At 45.4% G+C, this 18,135-nt stretch overlaps 1 protein-coding gene across 1 annotated transcript in view; it reads left to right on the top strand.

Annotated features, from left to right (window-relative positions):
- Positions 1–18,135, top strand: part of LOC146058532 (uncharacterized) — a 31,543-nt gene that overhangs the window by 11,318 nt on the left and 2,090 nt on the right. Inside the window, exons 2-4 of the mRNA XM_083170818.1 lie at positions 3,205–3,314; positions 15,537–15,680; positions 18,062–18,130. Coding sequence (XP_083026944.1) covers positions 3,205–3,314; positions 15,537–15,680; positions 18,062–18,130 — 323 coding nt within the window. The remainder of the gene's footprint in view (positions 1–3,204; positions 3,315–15,536; positions 15,681–18,061; positions 18,131–18,135) is intronic.

The following is an 18,135-nucleotide window of genomic DNA, read 5'->3' as shown; positions in this document are numbered from 1 at the left end:
AGCAGGAGGGCTTAGAAGGGAAGTGGGAGTGTATTGCAGTGCGGAAGGGGATAGTAACGCTGCGGGGACGGGCGGCGCCGTGCGGATGAGGTGAGCCTGAGATGTGCTGCGGAGGCTTGTAATTGTGATACAAGCTGCGGGGGGTTGGGGAGGGGGAATCAAGCTGCGGCGGGTCACGCTGCGGGGCTCTCCCTGCATTCAGGGTACACCACCGAAAATCCGGCAAAATCGGTAATCCGGCTCAGTGCTGGAACCGATGATGCCGGAAAATCGGTGGTGTACCTGTATATCAAAAACAGAATTAATTATATTTCCGCCTTTAAATAGTAGTTACCAACCTGATATTTCTATTGCTGTTGAGAATATGACAATCACTCCTACCTCTAAAGCACGCTGCCTAGGTGTTATCCTTGACTCTGAAGTTTCCTTTGTACCCCACATTCAATCATGCCACATGCCTCTAAAAGACTTATAAAAAATTTGCCCTTACCTTACACAAGACACTGCAAAAACTCTAATCCATGCTCTCATCATCTCACGCATTGATTATTGCAATAGTCTCCTTATTGGCCCCAATACAGACTCTCCCCACTACAGTCCATCATGAATGCATCTGAATGCATCTGCGAGGCTAATCTTCCTAGCCAGACGTTCATCGTCTGCAAAGCTACTCTGTCAGTCACTTCATTGGTTACCTGTATTCTACTGTATTCAATACAAAATTATTTTACTTACACACAAAGCCATAAACCAAACTACACCAACATACATATCTTCTCTTATCTCAAAGTATCTTCCAACCCGACCTCTACGCTCCTCCCAAGATCTGCGTCTCTCATCTTTCTTTGGGCTGCACCCACTCTGTAGAATGCCCTCCCAAGCACAATAAGACTCTTCTCCAGTCTCCAAACCTATAAACGTTCCCTGAAAACTCATCTCTTCCGGCAAGCTTATCAACTTCCAGAACCAGTCACGGAACCTTGCATTCTGGTGGAATCGATGCAGTAAAGAATACAGTATCTATCCTTATGTATCAATGCCTATTTCCCTATAGATTGTAAGCTTGCGAGCAGGGCCCTCCTACCTTTTGACTATCTGTAAATACCCTGTTTGTTGTATCACTGTCTCCTTTTGTTAAGCTCAACGGAATATGCTGCGCTATATAAGAAACTGTTAATAAATTAATAAATAAATAATAATAAATAATATTTGTTTTCATCACACTTTATATTTGTTGTCACCCTGGTTTTAAAAGGCACTAGTAACCCCTAAATATACTTGGCATGTGGTTTTGAATGCCCATTAGTCAGGAACATATAGAGTTATCATTCTACCTTTGGGCACTGACTTCAATACCAAACCAACGATTCCATCTGACAACTTTCAATGACCTTTTCTCTTGTCCAACATCTAGCATGAGAATAAAATGATTAGTCTACCAGCCCCTAGTAGACGATGCATGTGCCACAGTACTGTCGCCTTGTTAGAGATATGCAGGAAATGAAAAGGAATGTAAATTATAATGACTTGTAAGTCTAAAATGAGAGGCTCTGTTGACCTACCTACTCATCAACTGGGGGCTGGATGACAGCATAAAAGGACAACGCACGGAAGTAGGTCCAACAGAGACGATCACTAGCGGAGAGCAAACCCGATAGTCTGCAATTCCCCTCAGTATAAGGTAAGACTACACTACTGTAAATATTGCTGTTATCAATAGCATATATATATATATATGTATAAGCTAAATATATATATATATATATATATATATATTTTCATAGTCATCCATTCATGTATTGACAACTAGTTTGGTTTTAATAAAAGTAAGTAAATAATAGCATAATGTGTAGACAGTGAAAGCTTCAAAGCTTCATTGGAAGAAACGGTCTCCACAGTCCTTATAGAGAGGTTGCTATAGATCTTCTTGCTCTCCATGTACACATCTGATAGGTGTATGCTTCACATAAGTACTTCTTACTTTAAATTTGAGTCATTTTATTACTTGTTTAGCTTTTTTTATGTAAATATAAATAAATTTGAGCTTTAGCCATATTATCAACATTGAGCACACTCATTGATAAGGTGGATAGAGAGAACATTACAGGGAGACATAATGATTGAAAGATAATCAGTAGGAAAGATAATCATGGTGTAGCAAGTAATTAAGATATGGGTTCCTACAAATAAAATGCATTATACATTATAGTCCATTGCAGTGTTAATTTCCTCAGGTTTTTTTTTATTTAGTTTAAGTCTTAGTCACTTTCCTAAAATTTGATGAAATTAAATGTAAATTTTTTTGTCAAAATTTTTAATTTTGTCTTAGTCAAGTTTTAGTCTGGATCTTGACGAACATTTTCGTCAAATTTTTGTCATTGATTTAGTCATACAGATGGAGCGCCTGTCAGGCTGGCGGACAGGAGCTCCATCTGATGGGGACTGGCTGGGAAGCTGCTCCCCGCTGCCTTGCTGGGTGGAGGCTGCGGGGAGCTGCGGGGAGCCGGCGGAGGGCTCCGACAGAATGTGGTGCGCGAGCGTCTTGTCGAAAGACAGTGGCTGGCACGGGGTGGCAATTGCCAATTGTATTGCCAGAAGTAACTCCATTGAGAGCTGCTCTATCTGTAGCTGTGCAGTTTATTGATACTGTAATGGATTTTTGCTGAAGATCATTTCTCTATCATTCCCTTGAATACTTTGTATACTGGACCTTTCACTGTTTAGTAATCTAGTTATCAAACAAGTGAAACAAAAATGCTATTTCGTTCACAGCAATTCATTTTTTTTCTGTACAATTATTTTTTTTTTATAAAATTTTTAATTGAAATAATAAAAAAAATACAACCGGTCTGATACAAGTTAGAAGTGGTACAGTAACAGTCTACTGCAAAATAAAATGAAGCTCTAAGGATGCATAATAAAGATGGAGCCGCTCTCTTCCAGCGAGGGTCTGGCGATCGGATCGTCAACCGCCAGCCCCCACCAGCTGCCGGAAGGGGGCGCGCGCACGAGATGCTCACCCGTCCCCTTCTAAGGGAGCTCCTCGCCGCTGGCCCCCGCCGATTATACTGTATAATGAACATAGTCAGGTTATCTCCAGAACTATGAAACAATGACATTGTTACCTTAGAGTGTACAGTATGTTCACATGATAACAGTTACAGTATAGTAATAATCCTGTGGTTTATATGGTTTTCTCCCCAGCGTCGCCAAATGAAAAATTCCCAATTAATGTGCCTCACAGGAGCAATCATCTTGGCTATGGCTGGGGACAGTCTGCAGATTTTGATAAGAGATTCTTCAGATGAAACTAGGTAAGACTGTGGTCAGACTAGAGCAGCGGTTCTCAAACTCGGTCCTCAGGACCCCACACAGTTCACGTTTCCAGGTCACCCAGCAGCTGCACAGGTGCATTCATAACATGTTTTAAAAGATCCACAATTATTTCACTTGTAGTAATAGTAGAGAATGAAGTAAAGGAAGGGAAGAACAGGGCAGGAGCGCTGGTGAGGTAAAGAGGTAGGGTGAGTACGTGAGGAAGGAGGACCCTACTAATAAGAGTTAACAGACTAAAAGGAGGTGGGTGGACGAACGAAACAAACAAACAATACTTGTGATTCTGTGAGGAGACCTGCAAAAAATGCACTGTGTGGGGTCCTGAGGACCGAGTTTGAGAACCAGTGGAATAGAGGAGTCGTTATCACAAACATCTCAACACAATTTCCATGAACATTTTGCTAATTAAAACCTATTTATATGCTTTAATGAGAAGATTAAGATATATATATAAAAAATGTATGTACAGTTTACTCTCATTTTCTGCTCACTTAAGGTGCAGCTGTGGAAGAGTGACAGAAAAGGGTTATATAGAATGTATAACGTACCTGACTACTTTCAAAGTCTCCTCTCTAGGAGCCTGGAGACGAGACTGTCACCAGGGGGAGGGGGCTGATGTAGAAATCATCTCAAGCCCTGCCCTCAGTAAGGCAAATCCTGCTATTCACGAGTCCTCAAGGAGGGGCGGGACTAAATGCCATTATTTGCATATTTAGCCCCCCCCCCCCCAAAAGCCGCAAATTGAGAATATCTAATGCTGCCGCCCGGGAGATGCGGGGAGGGGGGGGTGTGTGTCCTGCAGAATCTGGGAGGATTTCCCACTTTCTGGGGAGCCGGGAGGGGAACCCAATTTTCAGGACCTTCCCGGGCAATCCGGGAGGGTGTGCAACCCTGATGTATACCGGTGTAAACATGTAAAGGCCCGTACACAAATTTCAGCTCAAAGTAGCTCACTTTTCCCATTTTGAGCATACACACTAGGTGATATTGTTCACATTATCGGAAAGAGCTTTTCACATCGTTAACGATGTGTGCTCCTGTGTTTCGTTAACGACCACCACCCTGTTCAGATGTGCAAAATGTCTGTCGCTCCCTTTTAAGCTGATGCCGGCACCCCACCGGGCCCCCACCGCCACCAATATCGGCGTTGGCGGTGACCCGTGCTGTGTGTATGAGGCTTAACACTGATCCCTAGTAAGATAAAACTCACATACCTGTACTTTGTCTGAATGAGTAGGAACATCATTTACCCATTTTAATGAAAACTCCATCCCATATACTGTATTTTAGTGAATATTTATAACAACCCAAAGTAAAGCAAAAGGGTATGAGTTGGATGTGGCTGTTAGTGGGGTGTATCTTGTGTGTTTCTACACTGTGCATGCTCAGGCATACACAAGCGTGGCTGATGCAGAATCCCATAGATATTGACAGGGCCGGTGCCACCACTAGGCAGCTTAAGGCATTTGCCTAAGGCGGCACTGGAGGGCAGCACTGAGTTGCCGGAAAGCCGCCCAACATGAGGACTGAGGAGCACAGCAGCTGAGGAGAAAGCAGCTGCCCGTCCCCTCCCGCCCATTAATCATTCCAGCAAGGCCTGGGGCTACCAGCACCGCCCCCTCCCCCGTGGAGCAGGTCAGTCAGCGGCAGCCGAGCAGTGGCTGATACGCTGTCTCGTCGCCCCCCCTCTCAGTTCTTGCAGTTATGTTGACCGTGTGCAGGAGGCCCGGCGCCGAGGATATGCAGTCCTCAGCTGCCAGCCCCTCTCCTCTTATACCACCCCTCTCTTCCTATACCACCCCTCTCTTCCTATACCACCCCATCTCCTTCTATCCCACCCCCTCTCCTCCTATGCCACCCCTCTCCTCTTATACCACCCCCTATCCCCTTATACCACCCCCTCTCTTCCTATACCACCCCATCTCCTCCTATACCACCCCCTCTCCTCCTATACACTCCTTTCCTCCTATACCCCTCTCCTCCTCTATCACCCCCGTCTCCTCCTCTACCATCCCCTCTCCTCTTATACCACCCCTCTTCTCTTATACCACCCCTCTCTTCCTATACCACCCCCGCTCTCTTCCTATACTACCCCCTCTCATCCTATACCACCCCCTCTCCTCCTATACCACCCCTTCTCTTCCTATACCACCCCATCTCCTTCTATACCACCTCCTCTCCTCCTATACCCCCCTCTCCTCCTCTAGCAGCCCCGTCTCCTCTTATACCAACCCCCTCTCCTATGCCACCCCCTCTCCTCTTATACCAGCCCCTCTCCTATTATACCACCCCCTCTCTTCCTATACCACCCCCTCTCCTCCAATACCCCCTCTCCTCCTATACCCCCCCTCTCCTCCTCTACCAGCCCCGTCTCCTCCTCTACCACCCCGTCTCCTCCTCTACCATCCCCTCTCCTCTTATACCACCCCCTCTCCTCTTACACCACCCCCTCTCCTCCTATACCACCCCCTCTCCTCCTATACCACCCCCTCTCCTCTACCACCCCGTCTACTCCTCTACCACCCCTATCTCCTCCTCTACCACCCCCATCTCCTTCTCTACCACCCTGTCTCCTCTACCAGCCATGTCTCCTCCTCTACCACCCGTCTCCTCCTATACCACCTCCTCTCCTACTCTCCCACCCCCTCTCCTTTTCTAAACACCCCTCTTCTCTACCACCCCGTATCCTCCTATACAACCTCCTCTACCCACCCATCTCCTTCTCTACACCCCCTCTACTCCTCTACCACCCTGTCTTCTCTTATACAACCCTCGTCTCTCTCCTCCACTAAATCCCCCTCTCTCCCTCTTCCACCCCTTCTTCTCCTCTTACCGCTGTCTCCTTCTCTATCCCCCTCTCCTCCTCTACCACCCCCTCTCCTCCTATACAACCACCTCTAGCCCCCATCTCCTCCTCTACCAACCCCATCTCCTCCTCTACACCCCCTCTTCTCTACTACTCTTGTCTCCTCCTCTACCACCCCCTCTTCTCTTATACAACCCTCGTCTCCTCTTCTACCTCCTCCTCTAAACCCCCCTCTCCTCCTGTACACCCCTTCTCCTACTTTATCCCCCATCTCCTCCTCTACCACCCCCTCTCCTCCCCTAGAACCCCCTCCTTCTTTGCCCCCTCTCCTCCCCTACACCCCCCTCTCCTCCTCTGCCACCCTCTCCTCCTATACAACCCCCTCTACTCATCTACCACCCTGTCTTCTCTTATACAACCCTCGTCTCTCTCCTCCACTAAATCCCCCTCTCTTCCACCCCTTCTTCTCCTCTTACCGCTGTCTCCTTCTCTATCCCCCTCTCCTCCTCTACCACCCCCTCTCCTCCTATACAACCACCTCTAGCCCCCATCTCCTCCTCTAATAACCCCATCTCCTCCTCTACACCCCCTCTTCTCTACTACTCTTGTCTCCTCCTCTTCCACCCCCTCTTCTCTTATACAACCCTCGTCTCCTCTTTTACCTCCTCCTCTAAACCCCCCTCTCCTCCTGTACACCCCTTCTCCTACTTTATCCCCCATCTCCTCCTCTACCACCCCCTCTCCTCCCCTAGAACCCCCTCCTTCTTTGCCCCCTCTCCTCCCCTACACCCCCCTCTCCTCCTCTGCCACCCTCTCCTCCTATACAACCCCCTCTCCTCCTCTGCCACCCTTTCCTCCTCTACCCCCTCTCCTTCTCTACAACCCTGTTTCCTCCTCTACCACCTCCTCAACTCCCGTCTCCTCCTCTAACTCCAGTCTCCTCCTCTACAACTCCCGCTCTCCTCCTCTAATCTCTGTCTCCTCCCCTACCACCCACCCCACCATTCCTCTTCTTTGTGGTTTATTCAATTTAGCGCTTTTTGTGAATAAATCATGGAAGAGCTCCCCGGGGGCTATTTAAATCAGCCATCCTGACTAGTGGATTTCGGCTTGCACCCCAGAAGTAGTGCGAGCAGAAATCAAATAATAGGTGTGTGTATGTAGAAATATGGGGGGGGGGGGGAGCAGGCCGATAGTTTGCCTAGGGTGCCGAGATACCTTGCATTGGCCCTAGATACTGCAGCAGCATGACATATGGTATGGGTCATGTATGACATACCTGGGCTGTAACGGGTCATGTATGACATAACTGTGCTGAAATGGGCTCAGTGGAGTCATGTGGACACAACTATGGGCTAAGCTTCTAGGCTTCCTTTGTTGGTTGCTATGGACAACATCCCATCTTCAATAGAACCCCCATCTTCATAAATGAACCTCTAAGTGTAAGCTAGAGCAGGTGCATGCTAATGACTACACTGACTAGCATTGAGCTATGTGAATGGATTGGTGAATATAACTCTGCATAAAGGTGAAGATCTGCATTTAGGGGGGTATTCTGGTTCATTCACTAGGATGCGAATTCACATCCCTACTAGTGACCCCGATCCTGCCTTGCGAATGGTGGTATGCAGGCCTACCATTCGCAAGGTGCATATGTTCGCACTGAATGCGAATGGATGTTTTACATGAACATTCTCATGCCACTGGGAGCCTCCAACATCTTTCGATGGTCAGTGACCATCGAAAGATGTGGAAGGTGCATGCATATGTAAGGTTGCTCTGGGCAACCTTACATATGCTTGTGCGCTCGGGGGGGGGGGGGGGGGGGGGGGGGCAGGCAGCTGACATCCAGTGACATCTGCCCAACCCTGATTCCCAGGATTGAAAAAATGCCCCGGGTTGGCATCCCTACTTCACAGTGATAGAAGCCGGTTGCAGCAGTCTGTTCTTGTCACTGAGCCGGCACTGGGGTGTAATGTCTCGGTGGGTGACACCGTGATGCAGCCCACTCCTCAGAAGTGATAACACTGCATGTAGGTGTAACCTCATTATATTTATGTATGTTTTTATTTTATTTTAATGACTTTAATGTATACATTAAATCTATGCAAGTGTGTGTGTGTGTGTGTGTGTGTGTGTGTGTGTGTGTGTGTGTGTGTGTGTGTGTGTGTGTGTGTGTGTGTGTGTGTGTGTGTGTGTGTGTGTGTGTGTGTGTGTGTGTGTGTGTGTGTGTGTGTGTGTGTGTGTGTGTGTGTGTGTGTGTGTGTGTGTGTGTGTGTGTGTGTGTGTGTGTGTGTGTGTGTGTGTGTGATGGTGCACGGATGGTGTAATGGTTAGCATTACTGCCTCACAGCGCTGAGGTCATGGGTTTGATCCTCACCATGGCTCTAACTGTGCGGAGTTTGTATATTCTCCCCGTGCTTGCGTGGGTTTACTCCGGGTACTCCGGTTTCCTCCCACAATCCAAAAATATACAGATAGGTTAATTGGCTTCCAACAAAATTCACCCTAGAATGTCTGTGTGTGCGTGTACATGTGGTAGGGAATATAGACTGTAAGCTCCACTGGGGCAGGGACTGATTTGAATGTTAAAATATTCTCTGTAAAGCGCTGCGTAATATGTATGCGCTATATAAGAAACTGTTAATAAATAAATAAATAAATATACTGTATAAAACCTTCCCAAAGAATTTTTAGATTATTCAGTAACATGAACGCCCATGTCCTATGTAGACAGTAGAGCAATGGCTCCCTCTACTGGATAAAAAAATGTTATTAAATTGAATAGCAAATTAAAAATCCTAAGTGATGGAATATAACAAATTTTAGATTTTCTATCTATTACTGCAGTGGATCCCAACCCTGGTCCTCATGTACCCCCAACAGTGCACGTTTTCCAGGTCACCCGGCAGGTGCACAGGTGCACTCATTATTCAGACACATTTTCAAAGATCCACAGGTGGAGCTAATTATGTCACCTGTGATTCTGTGTGGAGACCTGCAAAATGTACACTGTTGGGGGTACTTGAGGACCAGGGTTAGGAACCACTGTACTAATGTACTGTATTTTTTATTATTTTATTTTATTATTATCATTCTCACTCCACAGGAGACCGCTCAGTTTGGAGAGATAACAACAAGGATAGTGGTGAAAAGGGAAAATGAAACATGAAAGTTGTCACCATGGTGGATGACTCAAGCTAGCAATGGCTAACAATCAAAATGACATCTACATCTACATATAGGAGGTTATTTTAGTCCACACACAGCGCTACATGTGGTTTTTACACCGCCTGCCGCTCACAATGTTGCCTGGCCCCCCTCACTCGGTCAGGTCTTCGCACAGCTGCAAATGGATGTTTTGCATCCATTTTCAGCCTTGGGTGAGCGGACTAAATCATTCGATGGTCACCGACCATTGAATGATTAGGAACAAGCATGCAAAACTACGTCTCTTAGTTTTGCGCGTTCCCTGTATGGGAACAGGGTGGGCATTTGACATCCGGTGTTGTCAGCTGCCCACCCCCGGCAGCCGCGACACTGCCTGATTTCTATGGGAATGCACAGCATTTATCATAGGAACACCCATGAAATGCTGGACGTTCCCATGGGTACGTTCCAACGCTTCCGGCCCACGCCCCCACCCACACTTGTGGGTGCAAACAGGATGGGGAACTTGAAGTTTGCGTGCCATTTTGCACCAAGCGTATGCACATGCGCAGAAATGTGCATGGGCATTACCAAAACATCACTCCCCCGTGCAAACGCATGGGGGAGCGAGCGGACCTAAATAAGGTCCATAGGCTGGGTATGCCTAATCAGGATCAGTCATAGGCCTATATATGGCAGCGTTGCCGCCCCATGCTTGAAAATTACCTGATTTGCGCATCTCTGTGGAGGGGGTGGGGCTAAAATGACACAATTAGGACACTTTAGCCCCGCCCCCCCATTGGAGATAAGCATATCAGGTTATTTAAATGGTGCGTTGGGGGGGATGGGGGGGGGGAACGGTCGCCGCGATCAGGGGGGAGTGGGGGGTCCCCCAAAAACCAGGAGGTTTGCCCACCTTTCCGGGGGGGCGGGAGGGGGCCCAGATATATGGGGGAAAACCGCAGCTAACCTTTTGATATGTAGAAGGTCAAACATTTTTCTATTTATGGCATCTTGTATTTCTCCAATTTCCTGATTTTATTTCTCTTTCATGATTTTTACTTGAACAGTAGATTTACTTGCTGTCTCCTCGGCCAGGCAAATAGCTGAAGAAAGCACTTTGGATCTCACCTAACTTTTATTTTCCTTCAGCCGCCGGAAATCCTAGGCATAAAAAGATTGCATCCAAATCCACTGAGACCCATTAGTCACTTCTACATCTATGATATTCAAGCCATGTTCTACTATGACCCTCTCTGGGCTCATACACAAGTACAGGTTGAGTCTCCCTTATCCAAAATGTTCGGGACTAGAAGCATTTTGGATAACGGATTATTCCGTATTTTGGTATATTTTTATATTTCAGTGAGGTACAGTATCTTGAGGACGGGACCCATGTTTGAACACAAAATGTATTTATGTTGTATAAACACATCAAACACAAGAAATACACACAAATATATTTTACTTGTGCATGAAACAAGGTTTCAAAACATGAAACACTGAATGCTAAGCAATAATTTTCTTGCACATATTTAGTGGATTACATATTATGTCCCCAGTAGTGCCAGTTACTGTACATATGTCCCCAGTAGTTCCAGTTACATACAGTATCATGTCCCCAGTAGTGCCAGTTACAGATGACCCCAGTAGTGCCAGTTACATATCATGTCCCCAATAGTGCCAGTACCGATGTCCCTAGTAGTTCCAGTTACATATCATGTATACAGTAATGCCAGTTACAGATGTCTCCAGTAGTGCCAGTTTTATATCATGTCCCCAGAAGTGCCAGTTAGATGTTACAAATCATGTCCCCAGTAGTGCCAGTTACATATCATGTCCCCAGTAGTGCCAGTTACAGATGTCCCCAGTAGTGCCATTTACATATCATGTCCCCAGTAGTGCCAGTTACATATGTCCCCAGTAGTGCCAGTTACATATCATGTCCCCAGTAGTGGCAATTACATATGACCCCAGTATTGCCAGTTACAGATGTCCTTAGTAGTGCCAGTTACATACTGTATCACCCCAGTAGTGCCAGTTACATATCATGTCCCCAGTAGTGCCAGTTACAGATGTCCCCAGTAGTACCAGTTACAGATGCGCCCAGTAGTACCAGTTACAGATGTCTCCAGTAGTACCAGTTACAGATGACCCCAGTAGTGCCAGTTACATATCATGTCCCCAATAGTGCCAGTACCGATGTCCCTAGTAGTTCCAGTTACATATCATGTATCCAGTAATGCCAGTTACAGATGTCTCCAGTAGTGCCAGTTTTATATCATGTCCCCAGAAGTGCCAGTTAGATGTTACAAATCATGTCCCCAGTAGTGCCAGTTACATATCATGTCCCCAGTAGTGCCAGTTACAGATGTCCCCAGTAGTACCAGTTACAGATGCGCCCAGTAGTACCAGTTACAGATGTCCCCAGTAGTACCAGTTACAGATGACCCCAGTAGTGCCAGTTACATATCATGTCCCCAATAGTGCCAGTACCGATGTCCCTAGTAGTTCCAGTTACATATCATGTATCCAGTAATGCCAGTTACAGATGTCTCCAGTAGTGCCAGTTTTATATCATGTCCCCAGAAGTGCCAGTTAGATGTTACAAATCATGTCCCCAGTAGTGCCAGTTACATATCATGTCCCCAGTAGTGCCAGTCACAGATGTCCCCAGTAGTGCCATTTACATATCATGTCCCCAGTAGTGCCAGTTACAGATGTCCCCAGTAGTGCCATTTACATATCATGTCCCCAGTAGTGCCAGTTACATATGTCCCCAGTAGTGCCAGTTACATATCATGTCCCCAGTAGTGCCAGTTGTATATGTCCCTAGTAGTGCCAGTTACATAGCATGTCCCCAGTTGTGGCAATTACATATGACCCCAGTATTGCCAGTTACAGATGTCCTTAGTAGTGCCAGTTACATACTGTATCACCCAGTAGTGCCAGTTACATATCATGTCCCCAGTAGTGCCAGTTACAGATGTCCCCAGTAGTACCAGTTACAGATGCGCCCAGTAGTACCAGTTACAGATGTCCCCAGTAGTACCAGTTACAGATGCCCCCAGTAGTGCTTTTAGCAACAACCACAAAAACACAAGTACATTCTGGAAACTGTGGTTTTTGGACTAATTTGGATAACAGATATCCGGATAAGGGATACTGAACCAGTACTACTTATAATACAAACACAATTTAAAGTTTTTGTCTGTTATATATATATAAGTAAGTTAACATCATATATGAAGGGCGTTTTTGCGCCCTAAAGAATGAGTCTTGATGCTTCCCTGCCTTGTGATGAGTGCAGGTAATAAGCACCATTTTATTCTTATTGCATGTGTTCTGCATTTGAATGCTACACACAACAATAACATTTACAATGGGTTAAAAAGAAAAGTGTATGTAATGCTTCATATTTGTTAGATTTGTGAATATTAATATTTTGAAATGGCGTTATTGACATTCATTTGTTACAGGAAGTTCTGTGCCTCTTCTAGATCAATGATCTACCCCTTTGGCTCTTCCATTAATTGGAGAATATTGGGCAAATACAGGCTGCTGATGATATTAAAGTGTAATGAGTAAATACTCTCATTACTATTTACGTGTCAACTCTTTCATGAAAACCCAACGCAAACTTGAAAAAAAAAATGATTGGTCTTCCGGGCTTATTAAAACTCAAAAAAAGTTGTCGTTTTTTTTTTTTAAGCTAAAGAAAATATCCACTTGTCCACTTGAGTGGACATCATGCATCTTCAATATAAAACATTGTCCTATTATCATGGAACAGTATTTTTACCGTGAAAGTTTTTTGTTGTTGTTGGAATTTTATTTAGATGGGGGAGAGGGGGGGGAGGGGTTTGTGAAAAAAGTAGAGCAAAATGGAAACAAATATTTGGTATTGTTTCTATTTGTTCATATGTTGCCTACTGTGCTTTTGGTACTTGTGGAGTATCACGGCTCCCATCGTATGGCATCGTATGCCATATGTAGTGGCATACGATGGTATACGATGTGATGCGATTTTTAACGATTTTTGAGCATTTCTGGTCAAAAATCGTATGCGATCGCATCGGATGCCATACGATGCCATACGATGGCATACGATGCAATGCGATGCGATCGCACCCGATTTTGCACTGAAATGCATCAAAATTCATTGAAATGTGTAGTAAACTTGTGAAATGCCCCCAAATGCCATTTTTCATAGTGTACCACCCCCACTATCAACGTCAACCCGAAGCGTGGCGAGCGCAGCGAGCCCGCGAGGGGCGGCGGTACGCGTCCTACGACCTTTTCATACCCCTACTATCCACGTCGGCGTGGAGTTGAGAATAGAAAGTGTGGCGAGCGCAGCTAGCCACCGAGCCCGAAGCGTGGCGAGCGCAGCGAGCCCCGCGTGGGGACGCGGATACCTGTGAAGCCCGCGAGGGGACGTGTATAGCTGTGAAGGTATCCGCGTCCCCTCGCGGGGCTCGCTGCGCTCGCCACGCTTCGGGCTCGGTGGCTCGCTGCGCTCGCCACACTTTCTATTCTCAACTACACGCCGACGTGGATAGTGGGGGTATGAAAAGGTCGTAGGACGCGTACCGCCGCCCCTCGCGGGCTCGCTGCGCTCACCACGCTTCGGGTTGACGTTGATAATGGGGGTGTTACACTATGAAAAATGGCATTTGGGGGCATTTCACAAGTTTACTACACATTTCAATGCATTTTGATGCATTTCAGTGTAAAATCGGGTGCGATCGCATCGCATCGCATGCGATTTGATCGTATGCGATGCGATTTTTTAGCATACGATCAGCATACGATCAAGGTCGTGGGAGCCGTGATACTCCACAAGTACCGTGCTTTTTTTTAAAACCAGTAACACAAATCCGTTAAGTTGAAAACAGTATTTTTTTTCCTATCTATTTTTTTTTTTTATCCAGAAACAAAAATGTCCTCATTATTTATAAAAGAAATATTTTCATTTACTTCTTAGTTTGCTCCATACCTAGAAAGTTAACCTCGATCAAATGTAATGTTTCATTAAAAAGCTGGCTAAAGCTCCCTGGGCACAAAGGTTCAAAACACTGCATGCAGTGTACTTAGGGGCCAATTCAGCCCTGTCCCTGTCTCTGATGATGAGTGTGCTCATACACATGTGCAAGCCCAGGAGCGAACACCCTTGGCGAGTTTTTCACTTGCCGGGGCGTTGGTAAAATGAGTGGCAGCCAGGAAGGAGTCGCTGGGGTCCACCCAGTCTTTCATGGAAGTGCCCATGACAACGGTGTGGGCACATATAGAAACGCTGGGCGTTTCGCCCATCATGGTGCAGTATAAAAGTATAAAAGTCCAGGCTTACATTTTTCAGTGAACAGAGGAAAAATCATTCAATGGTGAGTAACCATCAAATGATTTTTCCTCTGTGAGGGCTCATGGGAGCGGATGTGTAAGTGTACATATACGCTCGCAGCATAGCATGAGGATTCGGGCAGCAGGGTGGGCATGCATTCGACTGGGCAGAGTTTTCCTGCTCGCTAGGCAGCAAATATACACAGCCTAGCGAGCAGGTTTGAATCAGGCCATTAGTTTTATGTGTGCAGGCTGAATCGAAGCACCTGATATGTTTTGCATTTGTAAGCTTTGGACAATAATTTCCCACACTGAAACTAATATCACGGTGTGCCTTTGACACACCCTGCTCTTCGAGCGGAGGTGGTGTCTCAATTGGTCTTCCTCTTTTACCAGCTTTCAGTGGTGCCGATGGGGGGGGGGGGCAGTTACTAATTACCCAGTCCTAGGCTGCTGGAGGACCCCAATGACATGATCATATATCCACACCTCCAGGTTGCACACTCGTTGTGAGGCCACACCCATTGGCTACCATGGGCCAGAAAGTCAGTAAGTAAGCTAGTGGTATGTTGAAAGATAGTTTATATATGGGTCAATGACTTAAAAATAGCTGTCCACTGTAGTGGCCTCAATGCATGAAAGGGTTAAACTCCCTGTTCTGCCCCAGTTCACATTATGCCACACAGTTACTGTATGTGTGGGAGTGGCCCCAAAGAGTGCATAGGCCCCTGGGGGGCAACTGACTTAGCAAGCCAGTTGTTAGTCCAGCTCTATGTGAATGGCTGCCTTATGAGTCGGGCCATATAAAACGCCAAGGGCTCCTTCTGTTCGGCTTCGTCTTTCTAAAGAATTATAATTAACTGGAATTATATTTGTTTTATTTTTGTTTTTTTTATGGTTACAGGTGGCAGGAATATGAATCTCAGATCTTTACCTCAAATATTAAGCGACACTCTGAAGGAACCTTCTCCAGTGATTTAACAAGGTACCTGGACAGACTGAAAGCAAAGGACTTTGTGCAATGGCTGATGAACAAAAAACGATTCAGGTGAAAAGCAACATTTCTGGAACTGTTATAGTGTCTTCTTAAGCTTCTGTGGTTTCATCCATTCATTGTGTTACATTATTATTACATAAAAAAACCATTATCAAATATTATTATTATTAATATTATTAAAATGTCATTTAAAGAAGCACTTTTTTGCCAGGTTGTAGCAGATTCTGAGGGGTAAATTTACTAAGGCTGGTCGTATATGGCTGATCCCCATACGAACGGGATCGGCCATATAGGGCCGACCATACAAATGAACAATACGGCAGATTTACAAAGCAGCGGTAGTCTCCAGATACATATTTTGGATGTCGTAGCCATTTGTATTTGGGTGCCGTAAATATGACAGCTAAATACGTACGAGCCACCAGCATTGAGATCTCTGCGATGATGGCCAGTTTAAAAAAAGAGCATGGATTATTAAAGTAAAGAAATAAGTGGATATGTAGGAATCCTTGAAGAGTGATTCATTGGAAATTGATATCACTAACTCACTGAGCATTTGCCAGAATAAAGAGAAGTAGAACTATTGCCCATTTACCTAAACGGCCCCCTTCACTGGAATGAGCTCCCTTTATTAGACTCCCCCTGAACGTGCAATGCTTCAAATGTTCACTGAAAACCGACAATTTCATCAAGGTGTACCCTCCTGCAGAATCTAGTACCGATGCTGCTCTCCCCACCTGCCGCTTCATGTCCTGGCCATCCCTGTAATTCTTCTTGCCTTCAGGCCTCCTTGTCTGCACCTCGTGTTGCCTGTCTGTCTCCCCCTCCCTCTAGACCATTGGTTCTCAACCTTGGTCCTCAGGACTCCCCAACAGTTCACGTTTCCCAGGTCACCCTGACACATTTTAAAAGATCCACAGGTGGGGCTAATTACTTCACTTGAGATTCTGTGTGGAGACCTGGAAAACGTGAACTGTTGGGGGGTCCTGAGGACCGAGGTAGAGAACCACTGCTCTAGCCTGTAAACTTCCTAGAGCACGGTACGCCTCCCTCCTTTTATCACAACCCTCTTCTCCCCCAATAAATGCTCTCTTAAACTCAGCGACGTCTATACCTGCATCTCTTCTCACTTGTAATAATTAATCTCTTCCTAGGGAAACCTGCCCCAGACAACTCCGCTGCTTCCATACATCTCTGCTGTATTGTGTGCTAAGAATTGTGCTGCTAATTGTTCCCTGTGCTCTTTTAGTTCTTCAGTTACTGTTATGTTAATATCTGTGTACCCTGTATTGTTCTAATGTGTGCCATATGTACGGCGCTGCCAACCACTTGTGGTGCCTTAGAAGTAAAATGTAATAATAATAATATATATGTCTGTTGTGGAAGGCAGAAGGGAGCCTGCAATCGGAGGAGGTGCTGGTCCTGAGCATTATGGAGTTGCTTCAGATAGCTAGATCTTGGTTTAGGTATATTTAAGTAAGAGCCATTATCATGTGACTCTATACTAGTTAGTTATAGACCCAGATGAGGACAATATGGCTTTGGGTTGTGGTGCCCATAGATTGGTGCGACTGGGTGGCTCTGAGGTGGCACAGTATAACATTCTAATTAACACTTTTTCTCACTAATCTTTTCACTAACACTATTTCTTTCATTTCTTAATATTTTAATTACATTCATCAGATTGCATCACTTTTGTATATAGCTCTGGCTTCTTAACACTAACATTTATTAACCCTTCAGTTTTCTCACTGGTGCGCTGCTCTGGGCTTCTGGCTTCTGGCTGATTTTTGGGCTGACGCACCCCACACTTAGATATAGTACAGGGACCACAATTCGCAGAGAAACCTTACAACGGCTTGGGGGCTTATTCATAGATTTGCAAATATATGTAACCAGGATAGCTGAGTTCTATTATCATGTAGTATTTACATCTGGTTACTGATATCATTCAATGTGCTAAGGGAAACAATGTATTTATCTCTAATAGTGTGTACACACGGTACAATCCAGCATGAGATTTTGACTATATAGTCAAAATCTCATGCAGATCGTAAGCAGATGGCACAGGTTTTTTACTTTGCGATCCCGATGCACGCTCCCGAGAAAGCACAAATCGAAACCCAGATAGACAGGACTATATAGTGCAAATCGAATGTAGAAAGCATGAATTGTATGCAAATAGCACATGAGTTAGCAAAGATTGTATAGCAAGTGGAATAGCAAAGGAATCTCACCGTGTGTACACACCATTACAATGCCACCCTTATTCAATTTATTTCCAAGGTTGAATTGGGATCTGGATTCAACATTGCCTGTATGTTTCATGTCACTGTATGGAAGGTATCATGCATGCTGTCACACAGTATGCATTGCTCCATAATCCGTTCATGGTTTTTAAGAAAAAATATTATTAATATTTTTCTTTATAGTGACAGCAAAAGGCATATTGGCAGAACTGTAAGGCTTTCTAAAGCCCCAATAGATGTCTCATTCCTTAGGTAAG

Source organism: Crinia signifera, chromosome 2, assembly GCF_055691185.1.
Source record: "Crinia signifera chromosome 2, ASM5569118v1, whole genome shotgun sequence".
NCBI classification, from domain to species: domain Eukaryota; kingdom Metazoa; phylum Chordata; class Amphibia; order Anura; family Myobatrachidae; genus Crinia; species Crinia signifera.
This window is presented reverse-complemented; position numbering and strand designations above follow the sequence as displayed.